A 13,260-nucleotide genomic window follows, 5' to 3' on the forward strand; every position below is an offset into this window, starting at 1 on the left:
CTGTTGAGCCCCAGGCTTCTGTCAATTCAAAGGCTTCTGGCACAGCCACAGATTTCTGTCTTTTCACGTTTTTGCTCAGACACAGGCTTCTGCCCAGCCCCAGGCTTCTGCCCTTTCACAGGCTTCTTCCCATACCTAGGCTTCTGCTCATTTACAGGCTTCTGCTGAAGTACAGGTTTCTCCCTAGAAGCCCTAGGGTTTCTGCCCTTTCACAAGTTTTTGCTCTGGCACAGGCTTCTGCCCATTCCCAGGCTTCTGTCCATTCACAGGCTTCTGCTGAAGCACAGGTTTCTCCCTAAGGTACCGGTTTCTTCCTAAGTACAGGATTCTGCCCATTCACAGGCTTTTGGACACTTATTTGCCCATTTACAGGCTTTTTTCCCTGGCACAGGCTTCTGCCCAGCCCCAGGTTTCCGCCCACTCACAGGCTTCTGCCCATTCACAGATTTATGTTTTTATATAAAACAAACTTTAACTTTAACAAACACATTCGTTTAAATTAAGCAAATCACAGTATAGTATATTAAGTACAGTATATATATATATATATATATATATATATATATATATATATATATATATATATATATATATATATAGTACATCATATATGTAAACATGTATAAACATTTTTAAAGCACTGTAGATGACATGTTTCATCGTGTCATGTATTTAAAAAAAGAAGCACTGATCACAACTGGAACACACACACACGACATGTTACAATTTTTTTGAAAGAAGGGGTCTTTTATTTTGTAGTAAAGAAAACATTTTCACCGACACCGACACGCAAAAAATATGTATTATTAAATGAATTACAGATGAATAAGTAATAAAATAAATCACATGTACCCATATTTTGTCTATGTAGACTAAAAACTAAGCGATTTGGAAAAGAGGAATTAGCTAAGAAGTGTCTCACCAGTCTTGTGGCGGTTAGCATGCAGGCTAACTAGAGCATTTAGGAGAAATGTAATCGTGCAAGTTAGTTAGGTGGGTGCAATTAAAGTAAACAAAATAGATTGGTGTGTTATATCTTCTTTATTAAAATTAAAGGGCTTCAGAAAATAAACTGTACGTTGGGGTTGGGTCTTTTAATATAAAGCGTGTGTCAGTGGAGCGCCGCTGGCTTCACACAGCCTGCCTGACGATCATTTTGTCGCTAGCTGGGCTCCATTATCACTGTCAGTTATGGGAAAGAAAACCCGGACGGGGACGGGCCGCCGGACCATTCTACAGCTTTCTCCGCCCGGACCTCGCAGTGGACTCGGCGCAGGGAGAGACGAAGGGTTAGGTTCTGGGTCGGAAGGTGAGAAAACATTATTTATTTATACGAATCGTTTCCACAGGCCCAGTAAACGCAGCCTCGTGTTGGCTATGTTTCTGAGTAAGCTGGATTTAAAGAGTTGTGTGCGATGCGGCCTCACCCAGACTCGGAGGTGGGTAACCCAGGTCCGGAAAGTAGAAATCCATCCCAGGGTTTAGTGCCAACTGCCTAAGCAACTTTGCTGCAGTTTAGCAGTTTGTACGAGGCAACTGGTACAAAGCCTGGGATGGATTTTTACCTTCTGGACCTGGGTTAACCACCCCTGCCCAGACTACACAGAGAGACGCAGCTAACAGCGTTGGCTTTGAACGGAGAATAATTTGGCAAGTAAGTAGCTTTGGGTATCTAAAATAACTGGATAATCGAGACAGGACCTTGATTAGCTAGGTTATATAGCTAATACCACTAAAATATTCTACATTTACAGTGAAAAGGATAGGTAACCTACGTTTATTTACCCTAAACAGACAGCTTTAGCTAGCTAACAGCTAGGCTAGGCTAAATACCAGTTACTAACATTATGGTAGGTTAGTTCTCGTATGATTGTCAAAGCAGCTTACCAACAAGTAGGGTTAGTTAACTAATTTACAGTTGCTACAATAAGACACAAACAAATTTATCTGCTTAAACATGAAATACTCCTAATATTTCCAGTAAACGACTTCTTAAAACCTGTGTGAATAACTGTGTGGTAGCTAGGTAGTTAGCATTAGCTGGCTAATGTTAGCATGAAAGCGATTCTGGTTTCTAACAAAAGACGGTTTTAAATGTATCCGGTTTTCAGCAAATCACAAAGCTGGCTAAATTTATTTCCCAAAATGCATTTATTTAAATCTAGCCTAGCGTAACCATTACAGTCTAAAGGATATTGAAAAACTACAGGATACAGTCGTATGAATAACATAAAATGTCTCATTATGTATATAAGTTACAGCTTTGGACAAAATAAAAGACCACTTAAAATGACGGGTTTCTTTGTTTTTACCAAATTGAAAAAACACTCTGGAATATAATCAAGAGGAAGATTGATGATCACAGGCCATCAAGCCAAGCTGATCTGCTTGAAATTTTGCACCAGGAGTGGCCTAAATTTACCCAAAAGCAGTGTGTAAGCCTGGTGGATAAGAACATGCCAAGATGCATAAAAACTGTGATTAAAACCAGGGTTATTCCACCAAATATGGATTTCTGAACTCTAAAGACGTTATAATACAATATAATATAATCTAATATAATATAAATGTTTTCTTTGCATTACTTTAGGTCTGAAAGCTCTGCATCTTTTTTGTTATTTCAGCCATTTCTCATTTTCTGCAAATAAATGCTCTATTTTTATTTGAAATTTTGGATGAAATCTTGTCCGTAGTTTATAGAATAAAACAACAATGTTTTCTTATTTTCTTTTCAGAGCTGTGTATATGTATATATATACACATGTCTGTCTGCCTGTATATATATATATATATATATATATATATATATATATATATATATATATATATATATATATATATATATTGAAATTATAAAAATATTTATTATTCAGATATATGTAAAAATAGTTTGCTAGAGAGAGGCAGTAAATATCTAGGCAATCTACAGGATTTGACACAATGTTATTTTATGTCAGTTTACGTAAGCAAACATTAAGGGGAAAATATAAAATAAGGTTTCTTTGAGATCCCTGAAAGATTAAGTGTGAATGACCAAGAAAAAAAAAAAACAAGGTTATTAATTTGTAATAATTAGTTTCCTCAATGTTATAAATTGTTATCTTAACTAAAGTGTCTTCTCTAAACTGATGGAATGATTAATTCGATCAATAGACTGGATTCTGAAATTGAAGGAAAAATCTATTTTTAAAAATGCATGTTTTATTTTTCCCCCCTTATATTTTCAGACATGCCTATGCTTATTTCAGGAGAACTTTCTGTCTTGTGTTAAAACTTTGTTTAAAAGTTGCGGAATAAATTGGTACATTTGCTTCTAACATTGGGGTCTAACTGTGGCTGGTTGTGCAGCGCCTTTATCCAGTAGTGGTATATAAGTGGTGCACCTTAAGAAATGTATCCTTGTTGTAATCCTTACCTCATACAATTAATGCTGTTAAGACAGTGTGTTTATCATGCAAAATTGTTTCTTGTTTAAGAATGGTGGTTTATTATATTATAAGTTTTATTGAGAAACACTTTATCATACACCTAAAGAGTTAATGGATTTACAAATAAGTTTCGGTATTTTTGATGAATGCCAGTATTAGATGTGCCAAAAGTCCATTATTTTTGCAAAAAAATATAAATCCTGTTATAAATATTCATCATTGATGATGATAATTTGTTTTCTTTAATGCAGAGGAGCCAGAGGGTAACGCTGACAGCCATAGAGAAGTAAACATAGAAATGAAGCCTCCTGCTGTAAAGGCAACCCGTAAGTGAAGCATCTATTAAAGTCTAATACTGTGAAAACTTACTGGGATTTAAATATTCATAATTAAAATAATATGGTGCATGTTTCCTTTATCACAGTAGACATTGTGTTAGTATGAAGTGAAGTTCATTAGGTTTGTTTTGCAGAGGGCTTGTCCTTGCTGGGTGCCTACGAGGACAGTGATGAGGAAGATGCTTCTGAAACCATTTCCACAACAAAGGGCAAGCACAATCGGCCTGCAGATATTGACAGTACCCTAGCTAGTTTCATGGCTGTGAGTATACTCATATTATTGTCTGCTTTGTTTTTTGATACAGTATTTCAGTAGTATTCTTTTGTGTCGAGAGGCTTTCGCCTTTTCTTATCTTACTGTAATTATAGTGGAACAGGTGTGGTTTGTGTTATGTTGGCTAGCCCTTTTCTCATTTAAATCTCTGTTACAGGAGATTGATGCAATCACCACTCAGCCAGCCCAGGCAGAAGATTCTGTGCCCAGTGCTCCTGCACCTACCCCTCCACGCCCTGAACCCAAAACGGAACAACAAGCTCATGTTCAGAATGGATCTGCACAAGAATTTCAGTATAATACACAGTATTCCTTGGCAGGAGGTGAGGGTTTTTTTTTTTTTGGTATGCCTTTTCTAATGAGGGCATGGGTATGTGGTACTTGGTGATTTGCAGGTTCTATTGTGTTTACAGTTCTTCAAACCTGCTATATTTTACAGACTGTATGATCTGTTGATTTTATTTCCCAGTATACATATATAATAACTTTTATAACCCAGTTATTTTTTGTAAAATATGTAGGTGAATTAACTGATTTGGCAATATTTGTTTCTAATTAAGCTGGTCTTGAGATGGGAGATTGGCAGGAGGTGTGGGATGAGAACACGGGCTGCTACTACTATTGGAACACCCAGACTAATGAAGTTGCCTGGGAGCTTCCCCACTATCTGGCAGATCAGATGCAGAGTCTTCAGCAGCAGTACACAGAAACGTAAGCTTTGACTAAGAGATCTTCGGCTGTCCTGTATTTAATGAGAATACAGTTTTTAAAAACCTTTTTAGAAACTGTTTAATTAAAATAATCAACAATTAAAGTTTGATCCTAAGGAGTGTTCTGAACATTTTTTTATTTTATTTAACTAAACATTCTTATTCCACAGCTCATCAATCAATGGCAGCGGCATGTCCCACCATGCAGAGGGATATCCTGAACAGACTCCTGCAGTGTCTGCTGCTGTACCTAAAAGGGAAACAAAAAAGAAGGCATGTTTTATTTTTTGCTCTGTGGTTATTGTGCTGTTATTTTATCATTAGTGTATGCATAATGAATTTATTGAACAGTTTGCTTTACTTTTGTATTTTTCAATTCATTATACAGGAAGTAATAGAGAGTGTGGTGGCTTTAACCAGTGATGAGGAAGAGCGAAAAGGGGTGGCTGCCTCTCTCCTTGCACCCCTCATACCACCTGAGGTGAAGGAGGCGGAGGAGCAATGGAGGAAGAAGATTCTGGCTATAGAGGAGAAAACTGACAGTGGTCAGGAGAATGAAGGGGAAGATGCTCAGCCTTCAGGCTCTCCTGCTGTTTGTGATGCAGAAAGCCCTTCTAATGCTAACCAGCAAAGCAGAAACCACTCAGTTGAGAACTCTGAAGGCGAAGACGAGCCAGAGGAGGATACCATGGAACTGGAACTTGCATTAGAGAGAAAAAAGGCAAGATGCTTTTTTTTTTTTTTTTTTTTTTTTTTTTTTTTTTTTTTAATTTAGAAGTTTGTTTAGTACCAAAAAATAGTTTAATTTTAGTATGTTTAAGGAACACTATTTGACTTCATTTGACGGCTATTTAATGGCGAGCTAAGGTAGTAATAAATTGTCACTGCAGGCTGAACTTCGCGCCCTAGAGGAAGGTGATGTTAGTGCTGGTGGTTCCAGCCCCTGTTCTGAGGCCAGTCAGGAGGGCTCCCGTAGTGGCCTTTTGAAGAAGACGAAGTGGAAAACTGCTTTTCTTCGTGCTCAGAGTCCTGACTCGAACAGCAGAGGCTCTGACAAGGCAGGATGGGACACACCAGATAATGTAGATATCGGTAAGAAAATATATGTGAAATAATGATTTGCTTTCATCGGCATAAGTGTAAATGCTTTTTCATACTTCCTTTATGAAGAAAAATAATTACATCTGTTTCAAATGTTGGTGGAGGTCTTGAGTGTACAATTTTTATTGTTGTTGCTTTTTTTCCAGCACATTCCAAAACTGCTGAGAAGCAGGGGGACAAAGAAAAAGAGGAAAAGGACAAGAGTTTACCCAAAACCCAAGAGGAGGAAACACCGGACCTCAAGGTAATGCCTATTACAAAACTTTGTTATAGAGTGTGATGGTGAAAAGTAGAAGTGAAGAGAGGTACAATAAGCTTTATTATTGCTTAATAAATTGCAGAAGAATTGAGCTGCTTCTGTTTTTTATTTTTATTTTTTTAAATGCTCTGGTCAGTTTCAGATTGGAGAGCTTGCAAACACATTAACCAGCAAAATGGAGTTCTTGGGAATTGACAAAAAGGCCATCTCTAACTTTCAGTTGCTTTTACTACAAACGGAGGTATGAACCATTTTTCTAATATGTCCTGTAGGACTGGTGTTAAGAATTGTTTAGTATTTAAGCAGAGAAATCACTAAACCTGGTTGGAAACTGCCAATTCAGGGCTGTAACTGAAGGACCCTTGTTTACGTATTCTGTTGCTTTTGACAACTATACAACTTCAACTCATGAAAAGCAAAATAAATTATAACAAAGTTAACTATTCCATGTAGGAAATAGGAGCAACTGGTTTTAATGGTTTTGTTCTGGTAAATTTAATACATATGTGACTAACTTTGATGTGATGTGTTCCTCTTTTTCTTTTTTTGCTATAGACACGGATAGCAGATTGGCGAGAGGGTGCTTTGAACGGAAATTATCTTCGTCGCAGGTTGCAGGAAGCTGCTGAACACATAAAACATTACGAACTTAACGCCACTCCCAAGGGCTGGTCCTGCCACTGGGACAGGTACGCGCTCCTTACCTTTCACATCTTTATCACGCCACCCCCTCCCTAGAGAACAAAAAAAATGTTTACTCTCATCCTACTCATGTGACGATTGACAGCATTGCCTCTGCTGCTCTGCAAATGTGTGACCAGTTCATGTAGTTTTGGGGGATTATCACCATGCGAGGAGATAAAGACAAAGTTATTGTGTAACGTCTGTAAAGAGCCCGACAGCAACAGAGCCCCAGAAAGATGAGCCCAGTCACCCCCAAATCAGACAGAAGGGTTCATTAGCTCTTAGGAAGGTGCTTGCGCGTGCAGGAACTTTGAACTTTACAGGACTGGCCCAAAATGATGGGAGAATGAGTGACACTGAGTGACTACATGGATGCAGCGTGTCACACAAGCATCTGTTAAAGCGAAGACGGTGCCTTGCCCTTGGAGCCTGAAGGTCAGACCAATCTATTTTGTTTACTGTTTCCTTTTCCATGCACCTTTTGATGATTTTATGAATGCTGTTTGTTACCCTCTGCTGAAGATGTCTTGAAGGCATCTCGGGTGGGTGTTTTTTCCTGTGTGAGTATTTGGTGTGACTGTTTTATCTTCATTAAACTTTTCAGGATTTGCTGTAATTTTTTTGTTGTTTTTTTGACAATAAGGTGGGTTCACCAGTGTCCCCCTTCCAATCTGGCTCCTTCCTGGGCTTAAAGTGAAGCCCAACTCAACTTTCCCTTAATGGGGAATCAGAGACCCCTCTGATCCCTTTAAGTTTCAATGGGTCTCATGTTCTTGAGCTCAGTTTGGAGGACAGTTAGTAAGACCTTGCTGTGTGTTTGTTTCTCCAACTCTAGAGATCACAGGCGGTACTTCTACGTGAATGACCGGAGCAGTGCCTCTCAGTGGGAATTTCCAGATGTGGTAGAGGAAGGAGGAGTAGACGCCAAGCCTCTTCAGCCCTCTACAGCTGTCCAGGGAAATGCTGATATTTTGCCTCCTGAGGCTTCCAGTGGTTTAGTAGGTGGGCATCACTTAAAAAATACTTCTAAAGGTATATAGACTCAATATTGCAGGAAACTGAACCATGATGAACAACTTGAAACTTTGTAGGCTGTGTTCACAGGTTTGATTTGATGTAGTCTATATTAAAAAATATGACCAACTCACAAATGCATGCTTGTTTCAGCAGGAACTTCATTTGGAGAAACCCAGGCCTACTGGTCTGTTCATCAACCTCCACTTCCTCCAGAGACTCCCCCTCCACCTATAGAGCAACCTCCTCCTCCACCTCCACCACCAGAATCGCCTCCACCACCCCCTCCACCACCCCTTAGTGACGATGGGGAGATTGAGGAAGTAGAGATGGAAGATGAGGATGCAGAGCCACCTGCTCCTGGAACAGAAGAATTTAAGGTGTGCCTTTTTTTCAAATATACTGCATCAAATCTTATTTTAGATTGCAGTGCATTTTGGTTTAAAAACTTGTCTTCCCCAGGCCAGTGAAGCAGCACTATCTCAGGCAGCCACAGCTAAAGCTCAGAAGCGGAAAGCACCAGGTTCAGCACAGACAAACAAAGCTGTCATGATTGGGAGCAGTGCCATACTTTACGCTCAGCCTGTTGTCACCTCAGGTGAGTAAAAGACGCCTACATCAATGCACTGGATAACCTACATTCCTGTACCCACATCTTGAATAATAATGACCAATGTTCCCACAGCCCCACTGATGACTGGAACTGCGTATTGGGGAATGCCTGCAGCAGCTTTGCCCCCTCTGCCATCAGAGAGTTTAGTTCCACCAGTTCCAGCCCCACCCTCGCAACCTCCACCTCCGATACCCCAGCCACCAAGTGAACCAACTTCTGGCAAAGTGCTTGTTGACAAAACAAAAAAGCTAAAAAAAGAAAAGGTAATGCCTTTTGGCGTTTCTTTTTTTTTTTTTTCTCTACTTTTTCGGCCATAACCATTTTAGTAACTGTAAACAATATGCATAACTTGCTCTTCTTGCTGGTTTTGAGCTGATAATATTTAGATCACTATTACTTGTATTGTATATTACCTGTATGACATGTATGTGACACACTTTGAACTTAAAGTCAAAACAAATAGTTATTGTGGACATGACTTTCTTTTTAGATGAAAAAGAGTAAGACGAAGATGCCATCTTTGGTCAAGAAGTGGCAGAGCATTCAAAGAGAGCTAGATGAAGAGGAGAAATCAAGTTCTAGCGATGAAGATCGAGATCAACTAAACAACAAACGTATTGAAGAGTGGAAACAGCAACAGCTTTCCTCGTAAGTTTGATTTTTGCTGTTGTAATCAGTTTCATGTTAAAGTGAGCGAGTCACAGTGTAGGAGAGAAAAGTCAAAGACCAAGCTATATTTACCGTTTGCGTTGGACATTGATGGAACTTCAGTGAGCACATGTATCCAAAGCAGAGTAAAGCCATTGCTGTTGGTTTTTTTTGCCAGCAGCAGTAAACATGTTATGGTAATACATTTTAATTCAGTTTTGTCAGCGTCTAAAAGTCACAAAAGCTTATCTAGTTGAAACAAAAAAAAGTTTAATTATTTGATAAAATTGAATAAATATTAGCTTTCTTAATTTTTTTATTTTTGGGGAGATAGAAGTGTTTGGTTCTTCCATGCTCTTCGTTTTATACACCCACCCCCCTTGACTCCGTGACCACCTCTGGTGTTATTTAATTAAAAGGTTTCACTAACAAAATTTTATATGTATATATAATTTATTTATTTTTTTTTTTTTTCTCTATTTGCAGAGGGAAGGCAGGAAAGAATGCCAACTTTGAAGCACTGCCGGACGACTGGAGGGAAAGGCTGCTGAAGAAGAGGAAAATGATGCAGAGTTCATAACAGCTGTACTAAACAATTTGCACATGGTCAAATCGGACACTTCTCTCTGGAGTGGACTTGGTCTTGAACTGTATCTGTCATCACCCTGTTCTCGCAGGATGAGTTAGATCAAACTGAATGAGTGGTTGTGTTTTTTTTTTATGGACTATATATGATGTGCATATATTATTGCACATTTACTTTTTTGTAAACCTATCATTCACAATACATTTTTTATTATTGTAAGCGGGTGTCTTTCTGCTTATTGGCATTTGTAAAGTGGCCCTGATGTGTACATATTTGTATTTCTTTTTCCCCCTAATATGGTCTACTGTCAGACACCTCCCTCTAATCCACCATGTCAAATATTCATTCCTAAAATTGCAATTTGTTTTCTTTTTCCCCCTCTTTCTTCTGTTAGATTTTACTTTCTAAGATTACTAATTGATCTGATTTCAGTTTGTTGCTTGGTTTCTGGGCCTTGGATTCAAAGATTGCTCCCTCTGGACACTTACAATTCTATGACATGCAGTCCCCATAATTAAATAATTTTAAGCAGTTTGGTATTTGCAGTAGTTCATACTACTGACTAACTTTTAACTGAGATTTGGAGTTTTTTTTTTTTTTTTTTCTATAGCAGTTCCTTTCGGAATGAATGTGGACTATATAAAACTATGGCCTGCTCACTCCAGTGGTCAGACATTGTGCACACATTTGAGCAGATAAGGACAAGAACGATTTTGGCTAAATTCCACTCTGAATTTTGCCTCTCAAGTGGACAAGCTACATCTTTGTAAGCCTTCATGGAGACGTGTGCCAATTGCTCCAGTTTTCCTCAAACCTTCGCAACAGTCTGTTTTTCTCTGGCACTTGTACATCTCTCACTGGAGTGTGTTCTGTGTAATTGTATACTTGATAGGGTGGGAGGGTTATGGGGTCAGTGAATTTTCCAATGTTGTAAATACTTAATAAAAAAAAATTCAACCTGTATTTTAGACCTGTTTAAGAATCAGCTAAGAGTCTTTCGGGCCTTGTTTGTGGGATTTCCTCCCATTCTCTGTTGCAAAAGTCAACCTGTCATCCTGGGATACATTGCCCTTTAGGAAAGTAAGCTTTAATATCAGTGACATCACGGACATAATACAATGTTTTTTGTAGTTTTGTCTTTTGTTTTCAAGGGACTAAATTCACTTGTTGCATCTTCACTGTTTTTATGTAAAGCTGAGGTCAAGCTTAAGATTTCCATTGTAAAATATCAAGGTAATTCAAATATTTTTTGGAAAAAGAAAGGTCACCACAAACATTTCAAAATATTTGCAGCTGTAGGTCAATCATGTTTTCACCAAATGCCAATTTTCACACCCTCTTGAGCAGCTTGTCTTGACGAAGTGGACCCATGCATAAGAGCAAATAAAAATGTGTAAAGTACTAAACACCCAGACTTGAGTATAAGCACAAGTGACTTTAAGAACCACATTTAAGTGGAAGTAGTAAAATATTCCAAAAAAGTATTGAGTAGTTTCTTCTAAAGTGTACTCGAGTACTAAACGTAAAAAAAATTAAATTGATATGTAATTATAGAAATCAGTGGAAAGAGGCAAAACAGGAGCAGCATAGTTTCTTCTTATAAGACAACTTGACTACTTGATTCACTCCGTGATGAGTGACTGTACTCTGGCAGTGATAATGTGGGTTTGAATTGATTTGTAACATTTTTATAATTGTATCAATGATGCAGCGCATAAATATATCGGATTCAAAGTATTAGACTTTCAGTAGTGGAGTAAAAGTGAAAATAGAAAAAAATTATATACTCCAGTGGAGTACAGATACAGCATGTTAGTACTTAAGTACAGTAAGTAGAACTTAAGTAGATTTACTTCATTACTATACATCTCTGGTCTGTAGTCCTAGCAACGTTGTTTTTTTCCAGACCTCAAATTCTACCATTCTTGTTAATTGCCCATTTCAAATTACATTAGAAACATAGCTTGCTTTTACTTGTAACTCTCTCCAACTTTGTGGACATACTTTATTTACAGTTTTGAGTGCTTGAGAGCTGCTTTGAAAATCGCATGGCTGGTTATTGTTAGGACAGTATTTAAAAGTTCTGTAGCTTTGTAACGCTTTGAAAGTTGAGTCACTTGGCCTTCCCTAACTGATTGTAGCCACAGCCAAACAAGCTGAGACCTTGAAACAAGTTAGATATGTGCACTAAAATTTCTTGTGGTGTATGGTGCTGCTTCTTTATTAAGCTGAAGTGGGTCCTTGTTCACAGATCATGTTAAAGGTTTCAGTGAATGGCTGTAAACTAAAGGAAGTGTATTTGGCCGAAATGGCTCAGTATGTCATGCTTCCAGTTAAATATAAAGCATTAAACCAGCTCAGGCCAGACTAAGTTTTCCTCATAGTACGAGAAAAGAGCTCCATTTAGGATGGGTATAGTGTAGTTTAATGTTTTCACGTGTTTCCTGAAATATATATAAAGTATAAAATGAGCTTGAGCCAGACAAATTCCACATTGTAGGAAAAGACTAGGGGTGTAGCTTTCAAGACAGGACTAAGGCCTAGTTTTAGAATACAGAGCAAGGTACTGTGTGTACAAACAGTGTTTTTTTTAATAAACTACCTATGTACTTTCAAAGTTCTTAGTGGCTCGTTTTAAATATCAGGGCCCTCTGAATTTTACCAATGAAGTGTGGAGCTATTTTGTGCTTGTTTAATGGTGTATAAATTGGAATTTCTTTGCATGGGCAGCACTACTCCCCTGTCACTAGTATTGTAAGTCTGTGGGGAGCATCAGTTTAAAGCACTGTATTACAGAATGCCAGGGTGGATAGAGTAGGGCTATTTGACAAAGGTTTGTATTCGTTATCATGTTTTACTACACCCCAACATCTAGGTAAGACTATGTTTACCTTTCAACAGAAAATCTCTGTAGTTTAAAACTAGGCCTAATCCCTGTCCTGGAAGCTGCTTTCTAGTCTCCTGTTAGCATGTGGAATTTGTCTGGCCCAAGCTGATGTTATACTTGATATACAGCTCGGAAAAAAAGAGACTTAAGTTCAGTTTCTGAATCAGTTTCTCTGATTTTCTATTTATAGGTATATGTTTGAGTAAAATTAACATTGTTGTTTCATTCTATAAAATACGGACAACATTTCTCCCAAATTCCCCCAAAAATATTATCATTTAGAGCATTTATTTGCAGAAAATAAGAAATGGCTGAAATAACAAAAACGATGCAGAGCTTTCAGACCTCAAATAATGCAAAAAAAAAAAAAAAAAACAAGTTCATTTTTAAGAGTTCAGAAATCAATATTTGGTGGAATAACCCTGGTTTTTAATTACATTTTTCATGCATCTTGGCGTGTTCCCCTCCACCAGTCTTACACATTGCTTTTGGATACATTTATGTCACTCCTGGTGCAAAAATCCAAGCAGTTCAGTTTGATTTGATGGCTTGTGATCATCCATCTTCCTCTTGATTGTATTTTAGAGGTTTTCAATTTGGTAAAATCATAGAATCTCATCATTTGTAAGTGGTCTATTACTTTTTTCCAGAGCTGTATTTCAGGAAACATGTAAAAGCATATGCAACTAGTTTGGCCTTAACTTAGTCTGGCCCGAGC

General features: G+C 38.0%; 1 protein-coding gene across 3 annotated transcripts; it reads left to right on the top strand.

Annotated features, from left to right (window-relative positions):
- The first annotated feature begins 1,133 nt into the window (after positions 1-1,133).
- fnbp4 (formin binding protein 4) lies at positions 1,134-11,067 on the top strand. Of its 3 annotated transcripts, none has more exons than XM_049474579.1 (17): positions 1,134-1,309; positions 3,680-3,754; positions 3,901-4,028; positions 4,198-4,363; positions 4,601-4,751; positions 4,921-5,027; positions 5,143-5,471; positions 5,641-5,842; positions 5,998-6,095; positions 6,247-6,351; positions 6,666-6,799; positions 7,630-7,796; positions 7,962-8,188; positions 8,271-8,406; positions 8,494-8,684; positions 8,912-9,069; positions 9,556-11,067. In XM_049474579.1, exons 1-17 carry the CDS (start codon positions 1,192-1,194, stop codon positions 9,647-9,649), a joined length of 2,586 nt encoding a protein of 861 aa, XP_049330536.1. In that variant the 5' UTR covers positions 1,134-1,191; the 3' UTR covers positions 9,650-11,067. The 3 variants fall into 3 exon arrangements, with proteins under 3 accessions (XP_049330536.1, XP_049330537.1, XP_049330538.1); XM_049474580.1 differs by having other exon boundaries at positions 7,965-8,188; XM_049474581.1 differs by lacking the exon at positions 1,134-1,309 and adding an exon at positions 1,526-1,654.
- Positions 11,068-13,260: the final 2,193 nt, after the last annotated feature.

This window comes from Astyanax mexicanus, chromosome 2, assembly GCF_023375975.1.
Source record: "Astyanax mexicanus isolate ESR-SI-001 chromosome 2, AstMex3_surface, whole genome shotgun sequence".
In the NCBI taxonomy this organism is placed as follows: domain Eukaryota; kingdom Metazoa; phylum Chordata; class Actinopteri; order Characiformes; family Acestrorhamphidae; genus Astyanax; species Astyanax mexicanus.